A 22058-nucleotide genomic window follows, 5' to 3' on the forward strand; every position below is an offset into this window, starting at 1 on the left:
ACTGAGCAGCTGGGCTCTAGCTTGGGAAGCGGATGGGAGGACCAAAGGATGGCAGAGGGGAAGATGGGGTAGGACTGCATGGCGTATGTCAGGCTGGAATTGCGGAGGAGCTTTTTAGAGTATGTTGGGGAATTCTAACCAGATACTGATGGAAAAATACTAATAAGGCTTATTATGAAAAATGCCTATTTTTCTTCTAGGAAGTTCAGGGATGTGAGTGTGTGTATATCCCATGCTAAGACTAGAGAAGAATAGAACCAATTTAATTATTTCTGTGTATTATCTAATTACCAAGCTAACTTTTTTTCTATCTAGACTGTACCATTTGTAAAGGAACATATGTTTGGATTCCCACAATTACGACTGATTGTTAATGTGCATTTCTTATGCAGATATTCTCATGCTAATAAACTTAAAACTTTGGGAAACACCTGCAGAGTACATTGATTTGCTAGCTGCTTTCCTGGTGCTCATTAGGTTTTATCCCATTCGGTCTTGAACTTCATTGTGAGACAGTGAAATTAATATGTGCCTCTCAGAGATGAAAGATTGCGCTGCTGACAGATGTGGTGACACCCTGAAGACGCAGCCTTCTGTAAATGTCAAGGCTGGACCCCGGGGGCCCTTTTCCTGAAACCCTGATCTCTGGGGATCAGGGTTGAAGGAAACGGACTCAGTGCTGTATTCACTTTAAAATATATAGCGACCAAGCCAGCTCCTACATGCCAGTATGTCTATTGCAGCATTAAACATTATTTTGAAATAGACATAAATGGAAAAATCAACAGTGAAAATAAAGGCTTCCGCCCCCAGCCCTGGCTCCTAGTCACCCTCCCCAGATCCCCAGATGCAACCAGTTTCTTGGTTATCTTTCCAGAGATGATACATTTTTCTACACAATAGCCCCCTGCTCTATACCTTGCTTTTGTCACTTAAAGATTATATCTTATAAGAGTTAACACACACGTGGACTTTGAAGCCAGAAGGCTTGGGCTGAAACCTAGAGCTACCATGCGCTAGCTTTGACCTTGAGCAGGGTATTGAAATGGAGAGAATAGTGTCTATTAAATGTATGTAAAGCATTTAAAGCAGTGCCTGGCCCACAGTTACCATTAAAATAGTATTAGCCATTGTTGTTGGAGATTGTCCTGCATCAGTACATACAGAACAACCTTACTCTTCTTTATGGCTATTACTCCATTCCTTTTTAGATGTACCACATTGTGTTTAACCCGCCATCCACATCCAAATGTGCCAATGAGGCACATTTCAGCAGAACGGTGAATAGCCTTGTACATGCATCATTTCATATCTGCTTGAATGTAGGATAAATTCCTGGATGTGGAATTGCTAGGTCAAAGGGAATGGGCATTTTGAATTTGATAGTTTTCTCAATTGACCTTCATAAGAGTTGTAGCAATTTATGCTCTCACCAGTAATATTTAAGAACCATCCCCAATAGATCTTATTAAACTATTTTTTTTATCCTTGCTAAGCTTATAGGTGAAAAGGCATTGCCTTTTAATTTTAATTTGATTTTCTCTTACTGTGAAAATTTGGCCATCTTTTCATATATTTAAGTAATCTTTTTCTATGATGCCCTTTATTTTGTGTTATTATTGATTTGTACAGTTCTTTATTTAAAAAGGGAATTTAGTCCTTTTCATGTTTTGCGACTATTTTTTTGCTTGTCTCACTGTTTTATGGTACTTTTATCTTAAAAAAGTAAAAATTTGGAGGGCACTTGTGATGAGCACTGGGTGTTATATGTAAGTGATGAATCACTAAACTCTATTCCTGAAACTAATATTACACTATATGTTACCTAACTGGAATTTAAATAAAAACTTGAAATTACAAAATAAAAATAAAAAGTGAAAATTTGGAAACTTGAATAAGAAATTGGTTAAATTATTAATGGCATACTTGGAGCTATGAAAAATGGCTGATATATTTAATGAAAACAAGTTATTGCACTGCAAATGTTCATATTCATGTGCATTAGTGTTCATGTATTTACATAGGAGAAGTTCAGAAGTTAAAATGTTAGTAATTATCTCTGGTTTTTGGGATCATGACATATTTAAATTTCCTTTATGCTTTTCTATTTCTCTCTTTTTTCCTGCAGTGAACATTACTGTATTACTTCCCCTTAAAAAACAAAAAATTAAGCTTTTTGCATTTGAGAGGTAAATACCAGCAAACCATAATGATCTTAGTTCTACCTGGGCTGGTTTCTCAGCTAGGCCAAAAAATAGAAGAAAAAAAATCACTGCAAAACTCCCCCTCATTTTTATGACCACACAGTTAACAGGTAAAGTAATGGACATTGTGTTCTCTTCGTTAATTGAAATTGTAAAGGCACAAACTAGTACAGAGTTAAAAATAAATAAATTTTATCACCTAACTTTCTGACAAGTTTTGGGTTTTTTGTTTTTGTTTTGTTTGAAAAAAAAATGCTACAAAAAAATCAAAAACTAGATATTATGCTTTAAACTGAAACCATGAAAATATTTAATGTAATTTTATATTTAAACCAGTATTTTGGAATCTGAAATAAAATTTTTATTTTGTTTAATAGGTAACTTGTTTGGGGTACTAGATCAGTTTTTCCCCTTAGCTACTATTCCACCCACGTACCATTTCCTTCTATTAAAAAGGGAAAGAATTCTCTATGGTAAAACAAAAATCTGGTGCCCACAGAGCAGCCCCATAGAGAAAGAGCAGTTATAGCCTCATTTATCATGATTTACATTTTACTTTAAATACCTATACAACAGGACTGTTTGGCTCTCATTAGGATGCCTTGGTTTGTTAGGTTGTCTGCAGGCCGTGTCTGGCATAGTGATCTTAGTGTACGTTCCACAGGGTCTCAAGGTAATCCTTGTTTTGTTTTCTTAAAACTTTCAGGTTAATTGTAATAACCTTATATCTTAGTCTTAACCCAAATACCTGTGATGATTCAAAGCTGACTTATGGGGAGACATTTAAGCCCCATCTAAATGTTTTGGCCCCAAATATTGTTCGGATGCATTTGATGGGGCACAGGTGGGGGAGGAGGATAAATTCTGTGTGTGTTTTCGGTGAGTCAAGTACATGCCTCAAGGACCTATTGCCCTGCAGGTTTTTTTGCCATATTCTTAGAACATCTTTTATTCAACAAATGACATCAAAGCCCTACATAGGCTAGGATATGAAATGAGGTGCTTTGGGGGAAAGGTTGGTTCTGACATCAACAAGTTCACAGTCTCCTGGGGGACAGAAACCCTCCAGCCCGTGATTCCAGTTTGAGAGCAGCAAGGGCTGAATAGGGGGTCAGGCAGTTCTGAGCTCAAAACATTACCCTGCCCCTCGCTGGCAGGGTGGCATCTTGGGTGCCTTCACCTCTGCAAGTCTCTGCTTCTGCAGCTGCAAACCAAGCCGAACGAGTGTTCCCTTCGAAGACTTGTTAGCGGGGCTACAGATGCTCCTGAGAGAGGCTAATGAGCCTGGCACAGGCGGACTATACACAAATCACCGATTTGGTCCTTTGAATACTCAGAGGGGACTCAGCAGAGAAGTCACTTGAAGAACAGGACATCCCCCAAATTATCATGTCTTACACAGAGTAAGCATAAGAAAGAAAGGATGGTGTATCTTTTAACTGAGAAGTAAGTAGCATTTCTACCAAAACAGGTGTTCAACATTCCAACCACATATTTCTTAGGGATAATTCAGTGCTGAAACAGTGTTGTATTTCAGTTGGCTGGAGTAAAACAGTTGGGGGGAGTGTCATTTGCACATGGACTGAGTTTCAAAATACTACTTGCAACTTTTCCTCTCTTGAGAAGGGGCCACCCCAACCCCCACTTCTCAGTGGCTGTGGTGGTTACTCTAACAATAGGGGGAAGCAAACCCTGCAGCCCTAGGGATCTGAGGACATCATCAAAGTGACCTGTCCAAAGTGCAAGTTTTCCTTAATGTTTTGTGTACATGTATATGTAATAATTTATATATTAATTATATATAATGTTATAGATTTGATGTAAAAGTGTCTTAAACTGCTTACCTACAAATAAAATTGATGCTCCAGAAAGATGTAGGTGTCCAGAACACCTCTGCATCTTCTTGGGGCCAGGGGTACTCCAGTGTGAGAAACATGGCAAACTGACCTTTCCAAAGGACGCTTCTTGCTTTAGAGATTAAAAAAAAAAGAGAAGAAAGAACAAAACTATCTAGTGCCCCTTTAGACTACCATCTGCTCTACTGCCTGGGGGTTAATTATCCACATAGAAAATTCTCCCTGGCAACGTAGGGTCAACCAGCCAGCCAGTTTGACAACATAATCATACACTGGTGAGGATGGCGAGCTTGTGTCTGCCTGTGTATGTCTGATCATATTCAACAGGAAATGGTCATAGTGTTAGGATTACTCATTATCGCATCCTGGGCGTAATTTGCACTCTCCATGAGCCAAGTGTTTTCTGTAAACACAAATCACAGAATTTAAGGGAGGCCTAGAAATAAGACCTATTTTTCTCCCCAAATCTGGTATTCTGTACAAATGACCATCCCAGGTTGCAGTTTATTCAAAGTAAACCTGCCATCCATGCTGTTGGTGCTAGACGGGGATGTCGGCACGTACACACACAGCCCTGCTTTTCCCATTCCAGGTGGACAGTATCTGACAGTGTCGGGAGCCAAAGGCCCAGGGGGAAAGGCTGCTCGCTTGGTGCTACCTCTCGGCCACCTCATGCATTCAGGGGACCTGTGCCTGTCGTTCAGGCACAAGGTGACGGGGCTGCGCTCCGGCGCGCTCCAGGTGTTTGTGAGAAAACACAGTGCCCACGGAGCAGCCCTGTGGGGAAGAAATGGTGGCCATGGCTGGAGGCACACACAGATCACCTTGCGAGGGGCTGACGTCAAGAGCGTAAGTAGAACTGCAAAGGGGGCAGAGCCTGGGAAGTTTTCCTTTCATAGGAGAACTCTGAGATCTGAATCTGAAGAAGCCTTGTTCTCTTCACGCATTCAGGCACAAAGGTTTGTGTTTTTCTGGATATGAGAACTCTGTTCTTTGCCTCTTCCTATAATCCCTTTTTGCTGCTTCTGACATTCTTCATTGCAACCTATGACTACCACCACTCTCCCCCAGTGCTGGTGAAAAGCCCCTATTTTTAATGGAAAAAAAAAAAATCAGGAATTAAAAAAGAAAAAGGTAACAACTTGAAAGGGTAGAGATGGTGAGCTTAACTGTACCTGCTTTTCCTTTTTCTGCAATGCCTTTACTTTTCAGTTACCCTAAGTGGTGTTTTGTTTTGTTTTTTTTTAAATATTTCTTTAAAGTCTAATTTTGCCTCAGAGATCATAGTTAAGCAGCCTTGGGTGGAAACCGAGAACAATATGCTTGGGAAGTCCTATTCAGGACAGGATGTGGGAAAAGCTTTGATTGGATATATAAATTTTATCTTAAGTAATCAAGTCATAGGTAGCAATAAAATTATCTGTAGCATCCCATCGAAATAATGTATTTGGAAATGCATATTTATGCTCATTAATAAAACTTGCTATTAGGAGATTCTGCATCTATGACTATAGGTATGGTTTCTAGAAACTATGTTAAAAGGGATAGACTCCATTAATACAGCTTTTATCTTAGATTTGTTTTACCCTTTGAAAAAAATATTGTTTGGAAAAATAAAGTCATTTCAAATTACAGCATAGAAAGGTTTCGGTTTTTAAAAGAGCAAGGATGCTCTAAAGAAGATAAAAATACAAGAAAGTGTTTGTACTTTACATAAGTAAAACAACACTGTGATTGGATTGTGGTGTCCGGTTCAAATCCATTTTAGGCAACAAAGCCAGCTTAACCCAATGAAAAAAGAGCAAACGTCTAGGATAGGCTGCATGATTATGATCTTCCAGATCTTCGGCTCTTATTTCTACATCTTTGTATTCCATCTCTTTTTTTTTTTTTTACTTCTAACCTTGGTAATCTTTGGCAAAGTGTCCACTTCATAAGCATTCCTAAATTGAGGTAGTCTGTCATTCAGAATGGCTTTTTTTTTTAAAAGAGTAACTGCTTCTGAGTGATGTGGTCTGATTAATAGTTTACTGATGATTCGAGTTTTTACCAAAAGGCAAGCCTTGGTGACACTGGTTATGTTCTAGTCTTTCCTTCTGTTGAGTAAGTTCACTATTTGGTTTGGGGGAAAGTTTGCCTTTATTTTGCGAAACAAGCGGGCATTGGGAAGGGGCAGAGGAGGCTTGACTGGTGTGTGCATTCTCTCCCCAGGTCATCTTCAGAGGTGAAAAAAGGCGTGGCCACACTGGGGAGATTGGATTGGATGATGTGAGCCTGAGAAAAGGCCATTGCTCTGAAGAACGCGAGCAACACCCGAACTAGCAATGAATTCCCCTGTTGCTCTTTTCTTTTTCCAATCTTCACCTCCTGTCCTCTCCTCCCTCTTATCAGGCCTAGGAGAAGAATGGGTCAGTGGGTCAGGAGAAAATCTGGTGGGTGACCCACACCTCGTGGCCTGCTTTTGTGCAATTCCAATGAACAGTGACACCCTCCTTGAAATACAAGGGGCGCCTGTGGGCGCATCCAAGCCAGCTTTGGGTGTTACCTTCCAGGCTACGGCTCTTTTAGGAAGGCCTTGGGCACGTGTGCCATCCTTTGTCCTGGTTACGGGGTGTTCCTAGTAGCAAACTGTGGGAGAAGTTTTCAAAAGAAATGCGTGCAAATGGCCATTCTCTTATCTGTTCAGTGTTGTACCATGAGTAGTATTGACTTCCCCTAAGCTATGTTGTACAATGTGCTTGTGAAATTGGTTTCTCCCCTTCACTTGTTAGCTTGGGCCTAACCTGAACTCTGACTTTTACTGCCATTCACTTTATAGAAGAAGGGTAACATATCAAGATGTATTCTCGTTATCTGTATTTTTTTTAAAAACAATTATGTAGGGTGGGCACGTAATCCCTCGTTAGTAGTGTGTTTTGTGTAAATGTGCTATTGATATTAAGTAGTTACGTGTTCCTAATATTTACAGACTCTAGTTGCAAGGGAAAAGGCAGCTTGGGATCTCTTAGATTAAAAACTACCCAGTGAAAGGTCATCCAGTGCCATGACTTTATTTTGGCAGCAAGAGAAAATCGGAAGAGATGTCAGGTGTGGTAGCGGAGGGATGAAGTTTTTCACAGCCTTGAGTCTGATCACTGTAAAAGGATAGTGAACCATTCAGGTAGACAGGAAGCTGCAGTTACCATATAAAACCCTCACTGTTTCAGGTTATACTTTAAAACCAACAGTTTTTACAATAACATGGCTCTCTCTGGTAATCTGTAAAAAGCTCTGTAAAAGCTCTGGTTGTTTCAGAGAAAAGATGCTGTTTCTGGAAGGGCGAGGGGAAGCATGGGGGAAGGTCTGTTGAAACAGATTTTTCATACTAATTTTTAAGTCCATATATACATTTAGGCAGGTCTAGCTCAGAACTATGTGCTGTCTTGTCAGAACGGGATTGGAAGCAAGTCCTGTGCTTGGAGGCATTTTGTTGGATTCACACACACGTCAGAGCAAGAGGACAAGATTGGAATTCTAGGATCTAGGAACCCCTAACTACATTTCCTCCCTGGATATTTTACCTTCATATTAAAAAATACACGACTTTTATGGCAACTTACTCATGAGGCTTTTCTTCATTTCTGATTAATCAAAATATTTTCTGCTGTTTTTGCCAGGAATCACAAAGATGATTAAAGGGTTGGAAAAAAAGATCTATGATGAAAAAGTAAAGGAACTGGGATTATCCAGCGTGGCGAAGAGAAGACTGAGGGGCAAACCATTGCTGGTTTTCCAGTGTATGGATGGTTGGTACAGAGAGGATGGTGACCAGCTCTTCTCCATATGTGCTAAGAATAGAACAAGAGGAAACAGGCTTAGACTGGAGTGCGAGGGGGCATTTCCTGGCAGGGACAATTGTTAAATTAGAATCCTTTGTTTAAGAAAAAAAGTGAATCTCCCTCTCCCTCCCTCCCTCTCTCCTCTCTCTTTTTGAGGCTTTTAAAAAATTAGATGAAAATCTGTCTATTTAAAATGGTTAAAGATGTTCTTATGTCAAGGTAGAGTTAACAGAATCTTCCGAAAGATGTTTTAATCCTATTATTATGTAATGAAAATCTTCAGAACGGAGTTATTTGGACGACGCCACAGTCTTTTTTAGGCATTTACCTTTTGGCTCCTAATGGAGGAGAATCAAAAGGGGAAAAGCCCACCAAGTGCAGAGCTCACTAAAAGACCTCCCTGTGGCAAACGTAGCAGGATTAAAACAGGAAAAAAAAAAAACACACAAAAACGTATTCTTAAAAGAGTATGATGGACGTGTATTTTAGTATCTTAATATCCTAATGTGGTAGGGTTCATTTTTTTTTTTTCTTGGTAAAGGTATAACGTTTCACTTGCTCAGTGGATATTTTAGGTTTTAAAAGAGACCATAGTAAGGAACAGAGGTTAGAGAGCTTTTTATCTGGTGCATTCTCTCTACAATGTGTGTGACAACTTGGCCACTGAGAAAGAGTTCCCTGCTCAACACCACTGTCCGGATCGCTGCCACCTAATTCACTTTATCAATTGGAATCTCCCAAGTTCCACAAAATGGTAAATTCTTTTTTTTGAAAATAGTTACAACAGAATATCTTTGTCATTTAACTGGGTGGAGGCAGGACCAGAGCAGGATGTAAAGCAGTGAGCCTTCGAGTAAGGGCCAGGCAGTAGGGCTTTAGATCCATTTTTAGTGATTCATTTCCTTTGTGGTCCTATAACTGCACAACTGAAGAGGAAAGGGGAAAATAATTGAAAAGGTCACTTTTAGGTGCCAATACTACATTGCACTAAACTGACAGAAGTTATCCAAAGTACTGTATAACATCTTGTTTATTATTTAATGTTTTCTAAAGTGAAAATGTTAGTGGTTTTCCAAACAGCCAAGTAAAAATAATTCTTTGTAAATAAAAGCACTGTTAATGTTGCCTGTTGTCTCTTACTGTTTTCAGTTTTGTTTTGTTTTTGACTGGGAGAATATTGGAGTAGTTTGAATATTGTAGAACCACCTTTTACTTCTTGGGAGACTGGGAACAAAACTGTTGCCCACAACAGGATGCTTTCTAGGCTATGAAATAGGGGAGACCCTTTTATCAGCCTGCCCAGGGAAAGAGATCAGAGGATCACTGTAGCAATGTGTCATACCTTGGCAAATTGCTTTGTTTTCTCGTATCTCCCTTAGTTGTAAGCAATAGCCTCAAGTCCTTTCATGGGAAGGCAGGACAAGCTAGAATATATGAATATATATGAATTCTAAGTGAAAAGTCTTTTACTAGTGTTGGTTTTGTTAACTTATAGTAGTTTACTCATATTCTAATAGCCTTTCCTGATGGAGAAAACAACTCTAAGGAAACGAACCTAATGAAATCATGCAGGATTAAAAGTTTGTCCTCTTTACAAAGCAATGAAAGGAACCCCCCTCTCTGGCACTGCAAACTGCAGTGAGGAGTAATAGTACTGGGGGACCCTGAACAAATTTTCCTGTCCCAGGGCAAAGAAGAAACACTGTAGTTTAAAAGGCAACTAGTATATCAAAGATGCAGCCCTAGCCAAGGATGCAGAGAAGGGGGAACCCTCTTACACTGTTGGTGGGAATGCAAACTGGTGCAGCCACTCTGGAAAACAGTATGGAGTCTCCTCAAAAAGCTAAAAATAGAACTACCCTACAACCCAGAAATTACACTACTAGGTATTCACCCAAAGAATACAAAAGTACTAGTTCGAAGAGATATGTGCACCCTGAGGTTTATCTACAATAGCCCAGTTATGGAAAGAGCCCAAATGTCCATCAACTGAGGAATGGATAAAGAAGATGTGGTGTGTGTGTGTGTATATATATATATACACACACAAAGAAATATTATTCAGCCATCAAAAAAGAATGAAATCTTGCCATTTGCAATGACATGGATGGAGCTAGAGGGTATTATGCTAAGTGAAATAAGTCAGAGAAAGAAAGACCATATGATTTCACTCATATGTGGAATTTAAGAAACAATCATGGGGAGGAAGAAAGGAAAACTGAAAAACAGACCCTTAACTATAGACAACAAGCTGATGGTTAGAGGGGAGATGGGTGGGGGGATGGGTGAAATAGGTGATGGGGATTAGGAGGGCACTTGCTGTGATGAGCACCAGGTGTTGTATATAAGTGTTGAATCACCAAATTTTACATGTGAAACTAATATTACAGTGTACGTTAACTGGAATTTAAATAAAAACAAAATAAAAAGAACAAAAGATCCAGCCTTAGAATGCTGCCAAATAGTAGGAGAGCTGCTGGAACTTTCCACTGGTCAGAGGGGCTGGTGAGGGCCATGGCTTACATTCCCCATCCACCTCGATAGCATGGATGAAAGCAATCCAGGTGCTCAAGCCAGCTTCCCATATCAGGAGCCCTGGACCCCTAGCCCACACCAGCCCCAGCAGCTCCAGCACAGCACAGCACAGCACAGCACAGCACACAATGGGACACACCTGGTCAGCATTCACTACAGCTCCAGCTGTCTCACCAAAGTAACAGGTAAAATGCAGCCCAGAACACTCCAGGTCTATACCACTGCAGCCCCAGACAACTTGTTAGGGTGCCCATGCATGGAGCACCTCAAGACCCTATGGCCCACACTGCACCTCAGCTCCAGCTGCCCTGTGAGGGAGCTCTCTGCAGAAACCCTCAGGACACACTGGCTTGCACCCACTTCAGCTTCAGCTACCCTGCCAGCATGCTCTCTGTGTGGAGAGCCCTAGGACCTCCCCCAGCCCATGCCCACTTCAGCTCCGGCCATCCCACCAGGGACCTCCCAGCCCAAGCCAGCCACAGTTCCAGCCAGCCAAACTTACCAAACACACAGTTTACACAGGGGATGACCATACACAAACCAATCCTTCAAGTTTAGAAGTAGCTGTTAAGCTTAATTTATAGAAATAAACGTAGAAAGTCAAGCAAAATGTGGAGACAGAGGAATATGGTCCAAATGAAAAAAAAAAAAGACAACCCCCCCCCCCAAAGTAAATGAAATGGAGATAAGCCATATTCCAGATAAAGAGTTTAAAGTAATGATCATAAAGATGCTCACTGGACTGGAGAGAAGAGTGGAAGAACTCAGTGAGAATTTCAACAAAAATATAAAATGTAAAAAAGAACTAATCAGAATTGAATACAATAATTGAATAAAAAATACACTAGAGGGAATCAACGGTAGGCTAGCAAATGCAGAACAGTGTTCTGGAAGACAGTAATGGAAAGCACCCAAGCTGAACAGCAAAAAATAAAAAGAATTTTTAAAATAAGGATAGGTTAAGGGATCTCCTGGACAACATCAAGCAAACATACATTTGCATTAGAGGGGTCTCAGAAGAAAAGGCAGAAGAGAAGGGCCACAAAACTTATTTGAAGAAATAACAGCTGAAAACTTCCCTAACCTAGGGAAGGAAATGGACATCCAGGTTCAGGAAGCACAGAGTTCCAAACAAGATGAACCTAAGGAGGTCCACACCACAATACCTAATAATTAAAACATCCAAGATAATAGAAAGAATTTTAAAAGTAGCAAGAGAGAAGCAGAAACTTACATATGAGGGAAACCCCATAAGGCTGTTCTTTTTCAGCAGAAACTTTGCAGGGCAAAAGGGAGTGGCATGATATATTCAAGCACTGAGAGGAAAAAACCTACAACCAAGAATACTCTACCCAGCAAAGTTATCATACAGAATGAAGGAGAGAGAGTTTCCCAGAAAAATAAAAGTTAAAGGAGTTCATTACCACTAAGCTGACCCCTTATAAGAAATAAAGGGACATCTTTAAGTGGAAAAGGCCATAATTAGAAGAAAATTATGAATAAAAAGATATAAAATATGACAACACATATATAAAACATGGAGGAGGTAGTAGAAAAGAATTTTTTTTAGAATGTGTTTGAACTTAAGTGACCATCAATTTAATATAGAATGCAATATACTTAGGATGCTATATATGAACCTCATGGTAACCTACAAACCCAACACCTATAATAGATACACAAAGAAAGAAAGCCAAGCATACTACAGAAACTCAATCACAAGGAAAGAGGACGAGAAGAAAAAAGGAACATAGGAGAACTATAAAAACAACCAGAAAACAATTAACAAAATGGCAATAACACCTATAAATAATTACTTTAAGTGTAAATGGTCTAAATACTCCAATAAAAAGACATGGGGTGGCAGATAGGTGCACCCCTATGTTTATTGTAGCATTGTTTATAATAGTAAAGATATGGAAGCAGCCCAAGTGTCCATGGATAGATGAAAGGATAAAGACAAATGGATTCACATACACACGTACATATAATGGAATATTACTGAGCCATAATAGGGTCTTGCAATTTAAAACAACATGAATGAACCTAGAGGGTATTATGCTAAGTGAAATAAAAGACAAATACAATGATTTCACTTATATGTGGACTCTAAAAAACAAATGAATAAACAAACAAAAAGCCAAATCAGACCCATAAATACAGAGAAGTGACGGTTGCCAGAGGAAAGGCAAGAATGGGCAAGGTGGGTGAAGGGGAGTGGGAGACACAGACTTCCAGTTACAGAATGAATAAATCATGAGGGTAAAAGGTATAGCATAGGGAATATAGTCAATGGTATTATAATAGTGTTGTATGGTGACAGAAGGTAGGTACACTTGTGATGAGCATAGCATAACACACAGAATTGTCAAAATCACTGGTGTACACCTGAAACTAATATCACATTGTGTTTCAACTATACTTCTATAAAAAAAATCCGCAAAAAAAAAAAATTGTTCTCCTGCAGGATTATAAAAAAAATATGCTCAATGGCTTCTTTCTAATAGAGAACACTTATCAGATGGGAAACTCAAATTTTGGGTAAATACATACTTTAAACAAAAGGTTAAGGAAAACTAGTTTCCTTATCTCAAAGATGTTTCCTTATTTCAGAGATGCTCCCTAATGATCCTTAGGAGATCCAAGAAAACTCAGGTTTTCTGAGTATGTTAACTAAGAAGATAACCCTCTTCTTAAACCTACTTGAGATCTGGGGTTGGAGGAAGCAGATAAGAATGAGATTCCAGGGTCTGGTTCACTGATTTACTTGACAGATTTTATATCACTTACTATGTGCATGACTCTGGTGTACAACAGTAAGCAGACTTCCCTTTGTGAGGTTGCAATCTAGAGAGGAAGATGGACATTTATCAAGTCATATAAAATAAATGCAAAATTACCATTATGAAAAATAGTATGTGGTACCTTGAAGGCTCTGAAAGCATGGTGGGTTCCAGGACTTTGGGCCCACCACTTTTCAAACTCTGATGAGCATGGGAATCACCTAAAGGTCTTGTCAAAAATCAGCTTCTGATTCAGTGTATCTGGAGTGGGACTTGAGATTCTATATTTCTAACCAGCTCCCAGGTGATGCCCACCAAGTTCTGGGGCCCACTTTGGGTAAGAAGGGCTTAATGCTAATACACAGAGGAGCATGGGGCCTCTAGCTCTGTCAACATTCACTGTTAGTAGGACTAAAGTTCCATGGTTGCAAGATTTACATTCACAAAAATTTACTAAATTCCAGTGCATTTTTTCTTTCAAAAAATGTCTGGGTCTCAACAAATAGAGAATATCAATAAATAGACAAATATTTTAAAAGAACAGAAATTCTGAATATAATAAGTACTATTACTAAAATGAAAAATTCACTGGGCACCTGCGTGGCTCAGATGGTTAAGCGTCTGCCTTCGGCTCAGGTCATGATCCCAGGGTCCTGGGATCGAGTCCCACATCGGGCTCCCTGCTCCTTGGGAGCCTGCTTCTCCCTCTGCCTCTCTCTGTCTCTCATGAATAAATAAATAAAATCTTTTAAAAATAAATAAATAAATAAAATGAAAAATTCACTAAGATATTCAACAGCAGCTCTGAGCTGGTAGGAGAAAGAATCCATCAACTTGAAAATGAGTCAGTTGTGATCATCCAGTCTGAGGAACCCAAGGATAAAGCTTCAATAAAGATAAAAAATACAGACTTAAGATCAACAAGGAACTAGAAGACTTGAAAAATTCTATAAACCAAACAGACCTAACATGCATTTGTAGAACACTCTACCCAATAACAAATACATTGGGCATGGACATTTTTCTCAAGTGCACAGAGATGTTGGCAAACCATAAGTTGGGCCATAAAACAATATCAATAAATGTAAAAATATTGAAATTATAAAAAATATGTTATTCAACCACAATATTTTCTGAATCTACAGAAAAGCTACTAAAGCTGGTAAACAAATTAGAAATCAGTAACAGAGGGAAATTTACAAATATATGGAAATTAAACAACATGCTCATAATCAATGGCTGAAAGAAGAAACCATGGAAAAATTAGTATTTTGAGATTGATTAAAAATGAAAACTCAACATGTCCAAACTTACGGGATACAGCTAAAGCATTGCATATGGGACATTTCTATTTGTAAATGCCTATATTAAAAAGGAAGAAAGAGGTCAAATCAATAATGTAAACTTCAACCTTATAAAATTCTAAAAAGAGCAAATTAAATCACAATAAGAAGGAAATAAAGATTTGAGAACAAAAATGAACAGAAAAATAATATAGAAAATCAATGAAACTAAAAGTTGGTTCTTTGATAAGATGAACAAAATTTATGAACATTTAGCTAGGCTGAACAAGAAAAAAACACTTAAATTAATAAAATCAAAGTGAAAGAGGGGACATATCACTGACCTTACAGACATATAAAGGATTAGAAGAGAATACTCTGAACTATTTTATATGAACAAATAAGATAACCTAGATCATATGGACAGAGTCTTAGACACAAACTACTGAAACTGAATCAAAAAGAAATAGGTAATCTGAATATACCAATTGCAAGTAAATAGATTGAACTAATAATCAAGAATTTTCCACAATAGAAAGCCAATGCCCAAATTAGCTTCAGTGGTGAAGGTTACCAAATGTTTAAGAAGAATTAACACCAAGTATTTTTAAACTCTTTAAATAATTGGAAAGGGAAACACTCTTCAACTCATTCTGTAAGGCTAGCAAATAGAATAGTTTGGAGATTATTGCCATCTTAACAATATTAAGTCTTCCCTTTCATGAACATGGGACACAGCAAAGGCAGTGCTCAAAGGGACTTACTGCAGTAAACACCAGTAAATACTAGAAGAGACTATCTCAAATCAATTTACATGAAAAAACTAAATTTACTTGAAAAAACTAGAAAAGCAAGTGCAATTTAAATGCAAAGCTAGCATAAGGAAAATAAAGATTGAAGCAAAGATAAATAAAATACAAAGTAAAAACAATACACAGAATCAACAAAATAATTTTTTGAAAGAAAAAAATCAAAATTTAAGAACAGTTAGCTAGATTAACAAAAAAAAAAAAAGAAGAGACACAAATAACTAAAATCAGGAATGAAAGTGGAACATTATCCCAACCTTACAGAAATAGAGAATAAGAGAATACTATAAACAATTGTATGCCAACAAATTAGATAACCAGATGAAATGGACCCATTTCTACAAACAAATTACCAAAAATAACTCAAGAAAAGAAAGAAAATCTCAACAGACTTATGACAAGTAAAGAGACTGAAGCAGTAATCAAAACCTGCTAGCAAAGAAAAGTCCAAGATCAAATGTCTTCACTGGTGAATTCTACCCAAATTTAAAGAATTGACATGAAATCTTCTCAAACTCTTCCAAGAAATAGAAATGAGGGAACACTTCTTAACTCATTCTATGAGACCAATAGTGTTCTGATACCAAAACTAGATAAAGACATCATAAGAAAATATAGACCAATATCCCTTATAAATATAGGTACAAAATCCTCAACAAAATATTAGTAAATCATATCCAATAACGCATTAAAAAGATTATACATCGTGATGGATTTATGCCAGGAATGCAAAGGTGGTTTAAAATAAGAATTAATTAACACTTTACTGGATATTCTAGCTAAAGCAATTAGACAAGAAATAAAAAGTACTGAAAAAGAAGAAGTAAAACTATCTGTATTTGCAGAGGACATGATCCTCTGTATAGAAAACCCCATGAATCTACAGAAAAGCTACTAAAGCTGGTAAACAAATTAGCAAAGTTGCAGGCCACAAGATTAACCCTGAAAACTCAGTTGATTTTTTAATGCATCAGCAATGAACAATATGAAAAGAAAATTAAAAAAAAAATTTCATTTATAATCGCATCCAAAAGAATAAAATAACTAAGAATAAATTTAACCAAGGAGGTAAAGTCTTGTATACTGGAAAGTAGAAAACACTGCTGAATGAATAGAAGACCTAATTAAATAGAAAGGCATCCTATGTTTATGGATTAAAGGTGTGATGTTTTTAAGATGGCAGTACTATCAAAAGTGATCTGTATATTCAGTACAATCCCATCACAATTCCAATGACTTTTTTTGGAGAAATTGGAACACCAATGCTCAAACTGATATAAAATTTAAAGGAACCCTGAACAGGCAAAATGATCCTGAATATGAAAACAAAGTGGGAAGATTCACACTTCCCATTTTCAAAACTTACTACAAAGCTACAGTAATCAAAACAGTGTGGTACTGGCATAAGGACAGACATACAGACTGATGGAACAAAACTGAGAGTCCAGAAGGAAACCCATAGCTATGGTCAACTGCTTTTTGACCAGGGTTCTAAGACTGTTCAATGGGGAAAGAATAGTATTTTCAATAAATGGTGTTAGGACAACTGGATATCCACATGAAAAGAATGAAGTTGGATTCATACCTCACACCATTATAAAAATTAACTAAAACATGATCTATGACCTAAATGTGAGAGTTAAAACCATAAAACTCAGAGATGAAAATATACAGGTAAATTTTCATGATCTTCATATGTGGCAATATATTCTTAGCTATGATACCAAAAGCATGAGTAATAAAAGAAAAAATAGATTAAATGGACTTCATGAATATTAAAACATTTTGTACATTAATGACATAATCGAGAGTGAAAAGACAACTCATAGAATGAAAAAAATATTTGCTAATTGTTTATAAGGGTCTAGTATCCAGAATATGTAAAGAACTTTTATAACTCACCAAGACAACCCAATTAAAAAATGGGTAATGGATTTGAATAGACATTTCTAAAAAAAAAAAAAAAAAAATCTATATGAATATCAATAAGCACATGAAAAAATGCTCAGCATAATTAGTCTTTTGGTATTCTGAGACTTAATTTCCAGTGTGTGTGGGGGAGAGCGGGGGGAAGGTGTTCCCCACACCAACAAACAATTCTAGGAGACCAGCAGGGTGTCCAAGAATTCAACTTCATTCTGACACTATCTACCCAGAGAAAACATCAGATTCCACAGGTTAAGCGTTCAGTCCTACAAGACTACCCTCCCAACCTCACATCAGACACAAGTTGCAAGCCCAGCCTGTTATCTGTGCTTCTGACCAACTGGCTATAAATCAGAGGTCTCACAATCCACTCCTGGGTTTGACTAATTTGCTAGAGCAGCTCACAGAACTCAGAGAAACATTTTACTTAACTAGTTCACCAGTTTATTATAAAAGGATGTAACTCAAAAACAACTAGATGGAAGAAATGCGTAGGGAAGGTGTGAGGAAAGGATATGGAGCTTCTTTGCCCTCCCTCTCCAGGCTTGCCACTCTCCCAACACCTCCATGTGGTCACCTACCTGGAAGCTCACTAAATTCAGTCTTTTCGGGTTTTTAAAAAGGCTTCATTACATGGGCTGCTTAATTAAATCATTGGCCATTGGTGATTGTTTCAACCTTCAGCCCCTCTCCCCTTCCTGTAGATCGGTGGATGAACCCTAAGGAACATTCCAACCCTTTAATTACACTGTGGGTTCTCCTGGCAACCAGCCCCTATCCTCAGATGTGACCCAAAAGTGATCTCATTAACATAACGAAAGACACCTTTATCACTCTCATTACTTAAGAATTTTAAAGTGTTTTAGGAGCTCTGTGCCAGAAACAGACTGAAGACCAAATATCTATTTATTATAAATCACAGTATCCCAATTAATCATTCGGAAAATGTGGTTTTAACCACAATGGGGGGCGCCTGGGTGGCTCAGTTGGTTAAGCGACTGCCTTTGGCTCAGGTCATGATCCTGGGGTCCTGGGATTGAGTCCTGCATTGGGCTCCATGCTCGAGAGGGAGTTGGCTTCTCCCTCTGACCCCACCCCCATGCTCATTCTCGCTCTCTCTCAAATAAAAAATTTAAAAAATAAAAAAAAATAAAACCACAATGCAATATCACTTCAAACCCACTAAATTGGTGATAATCAAGAAAATGGAAAGTTACATGTTGGTGAAGATATAGAGAAATTGGATGTTGCTGGTGAGAATGTAAATGGTACAACCACTGTGGAAAACAGTTTGGCAATTTCTCAAAAAGTTAAAGACAGAATCACTCTATGACCCAGAAATTCCAGTTCTGCGTATATATGCAAAGTATTGAAGACAGATATTTAAACAAATACTTGTACACAAATTTTCATAGCAGCACTATTCACTAATAGGCAAAAGGTAAAAATAGCCACAATATTCACTAACAAATAGATAAGCAAATTAGGGTGCATCCATACACAGAATAATATTCAGTCATTAAATGGAATACTACAGCATTGATGAACCTCAAAAACATTATGTGAAGTGAAAGGAGTCAGACACAGAAGGTCACATATTCTATTATTCCACTTATATGCACTATCCAGAAGAGGTAATTCAACGGAAACAAAGTAAATTGAAGGTTCACAGAGGGGAAATGGAGAATAACTACTTAATGGGTCAAGGATTTTTTGGGGTGATTGAAATGTTTTGGAACTACACAGAGGTAGTGACTGCACAACATGTGAGTGTAGTAAATGCAACTGAATGGCTCACCTCAAAATGGATAATTTTATACCAGGTATGCTTCATCTTAATATTTAATTTTCAAATAATGTAGCAGAAAAAAAGGAGAAAGAACAACAAGCAGATGAGAGCAAGTTGGTAAATTTAAACCAACCTCTAACAATAATATTATTATATATAAATGGTCTAAACACCCCAATCAAAAGGAAGGGATTGTCAGATTGGATAAAAAAGCAAGAGAAAATCATATGTTGCCCGTAAGACACAAATAAGAAACAAAAGAAAACAACATTTCTGGGCATGGAATATTTAAATTTGCTAACCTGGCACAGAACACTGTTCTGTCAAACAAATGGCGGGGCCTTCAGAATAAGGAAGTCATAACTGAGGGCACTTAAATAAAGTGGAGGCAGGGATCCAGGAAGCCTATATCGTAGAAGACAAAGCCACATTCATGAAATGGGGATAATTTACCAGATAGGATTTCCAGGGCTCCAGGATGCAGAAAACTGAAAACAGCCTGGGATTACAGTGGAAGTTAGTTCCAAGTTGATTTTCTGGGGTTAATTCACTAAAAGCTAATAATTGAGCCCTCACTCATAATCTGGAATTTAATTCCAAAGAGCACAGTTTACTACACTGGAGGCTCTGTTCCACTGCCTCATGCGTATCCTTATTTTCCAGGCCAAACTCCCTCAGATATTCTGGATTTATCTGTAGACAGTGTTTTTCAGACGCGTTAAATTATCTAAAGCAGTGGTTCCCCACTGGGGGCAATTTTGACCCTTGGGGGATATTTTGGTAGTGCCTAGAAACCTGTTTAGTTGTCACAAGTTGGGGGTGCTACTTGCGTGTAGTGGGTAGAGGCCACATATGTTGTTAAACATCCTATAAAGCATAAGACAGCACAACACCACACAACAAAGAATCATCTGGCTTAAAATATCAACTGTGCATGGTTGCAAATACCTGATCTACATCAATAATTCTAAATCGATGATTTCCCAACAGCAGTCCCCGCGGACCTAGCAGCATCAGTCCTGGGAACTTATTAGAATCACAGATTCTCAGGCTCCACCTCTGAACTACAGAATCAGGAGCTCTGATCTGGAGCCCAGCGATCTGTTTTAACAAGCTCACCAGGTGATTCCAGTAAGTGTCAGCTTGAGATTAAACTCTTACTCTTTCCACTTCCCACTCTCTAGAAAGAGTGACTTACAGGAGACCAATCCTCCAGTGCCTTACTACCATTACCATCTCACTCCTTAACTCTGAGCTTTAACATCACTGTTCTACAAAAATTGCTTTTTCAGAGGCTGCTCATCATTGTGTATATTCCATCATTCAATCCATGCATATCATTACACCAGGAAGCACTTGGCAATTGTTAACCGCTGCACCCATTTCCTTGAAATCATCTCCCTTGGCTTCCATGAGCCACACTCCCATATTTGCAACCTCTTACTGGAAAAATCCAAGGAGCCCCAAATTTACCAAGTCCAACTGTATTAATTATAGTTCATTATTAATCCTCCCCAAACCTGCTCCCCATTGCTAATCACCTATTCTCTAGATGAAAGCAATATCTTATCAAGGCCATTAATCTTTGAAATTTGCCATGTTCTTAAAACTTATTTTTATGTATCTACATCATTGACAAATTTTAATAATTCTACCTCTGAAATAGTTCTTCTGCCTCCATCCCTCACCAATCAAAAATGCAAAATTTGGGGGGACCCCACGCTCGGTGCACGGTGCAGCCTCCCAGAGGCTCGCTAGGAGTAGGTGAGCATGACTGGCTTTGAGGAGTTCAGCCAGGCTGTGGAGCAGAGACCATTTCCACTTACTTTACAGTGTCCACAGACACTGGGAGGAAGGGCTGGTGCCCGGACCGTGTGCAGGCTGAACCAGTTGTATGAGAGGGGCTGAAGCAGGTTAGTGAAGGAAGTGTGTTCTGCCAAGTAGGAGAAAAACCTTATTGGAAAGACTCAAATAATGACTTCAGAAAAAAACTTGGAAGTCACTGCATTGCCTACACCACTTAACTAGGGAACACCTAAAAAATTGGTAGAATCTGAATGTCTTCAGATCAACCTCCTGGAGATGCTGTTCTCTGAGGATTAAGACTTGAGGATGGCAACTGTCTTAAATCCTGATTGGATGCGGTATAAAAGCAACTGCATACTTGTTTGAATTCATGTTAGCAACCAATCAGTAAGTAAAAAAATGATATATGCCTAAATAAAGTACTATTAAAATGTCCATGAACTCTCAAAAAAATGCAAACTTTGAGGAATGACCTTTTTTTATGTGACGTTAAGAGAGAGTGATGATTTAATTCACCAGGCATTTTAAATGACGGGTCAATAGTACTCCTCTCATGAAGGCATTTTGTCTCTTGGGTCGGCAAGAGCCACGAATGCAGAGCAGAAACTGATCCCCTATCTTTTTGCATCGTATGTACTTTGGTAAGCTCATTTAAATCTGTTATCAAGTAATGTAATTAAAACAAAACAACTAAACATACCTTGGTTCCTGCAGGGTTGAACTCACCATCCGAGTAATCTGAACATTGGCCGAAAGCAGGAAGTGCGAGATATTTAGGAATAAATAGGGAACAGCTTTTCTTGTTCCTTTTTAGTAGAAATCAAATGAGCTGTGCTTTTCAGCCTTGTTACTCAAAGTATAGTCAGCAGACCAGCTGCAAAAGCTTCACCTGTGTGCTTTCAGAAACAGAATCATGAGCCCACCCCAAACCTAATGAAGCAAGATCCATGTATAACAAGAGTCCCTGAGTGGTTTGTATGTCCCTTAAGTGTTTTGAAGCATGACTTGAGAGAATAAAGCTTTTTTTTGTAGAGCTTAGCTTTCCCCCACATGCAACCCCCTGGAAACCTATCTGCCCAGCTTTCCCACGCTTTAGAGCCGTGGGTTCTCGAAGTGTGGTCCGGGAACCAGCAGCTTCAGCATCACCAGGGAACTTGTTAGAAAGCAGATTCCCAGGCCCTCTCCGGATCTACTGAATCAAACGCGGGAGGCGGGGCGCCGCAGTCTGGGTTTCGATGGGCCCGCAGCG

The 22058-nt window shown here is 38.6% G+C and overlaps 1 protein-coding gene and 1 pseudogene across 7 annotated transcripts in view; both read left to right on the forward strand.

Moving 5' to 3' along the window:
• The window catches only part of NPNT (nephronectin), a 78627-nt gene extending 69624 nt beyond the window's left edge, over positions 1-9003 (forward strand). For all 7 annotated transcript variants that reach the window (XM_045880633.3, XM_045880636.3, XM_045880638.3 and 4 more), the window contains 2 exons: positions 4653-4909; positions 6272-9003. In XM_045880633.3, coding sequence (XP_045736589.1) covers positions 4653-4909; positions 6272-6382 — 368 coding nt within the window. In that variant the 3' untranslated portion in view covers positions 6383-9003. The remainder of the gene's footprint in view (positions 1-4652; positions 4910-6271) is intronic.
• A 1420-nt stretch (positions 9004-10423) lies between these two features.
• LOC123848881 (thioredoxin domain-containing protein 17-like) lies at positions 10424-21106 on the forward strand (annotated as a pseudogene).
• Positions 21107-22058: the final 952 nt, after the last annotated feature.

The sequence above is a fragment of the Mirounga angustirostris genome, unplaced genomic scaffold (assembly GCF_029215605.1).
Source record: "Mirounga angustirostris isolate CCGP_5_RB_7025 unplaced genomic scaffold, mMirAng1.0.hap1 SCAF_2, whole genome shotgun sequence".
Taxonomy (NCBI): Eukaryota; Metazoa; Chordata; class Mammalia; order Carnivora; family Phocidae; genus Mirounga; species Mirounga angustirostris.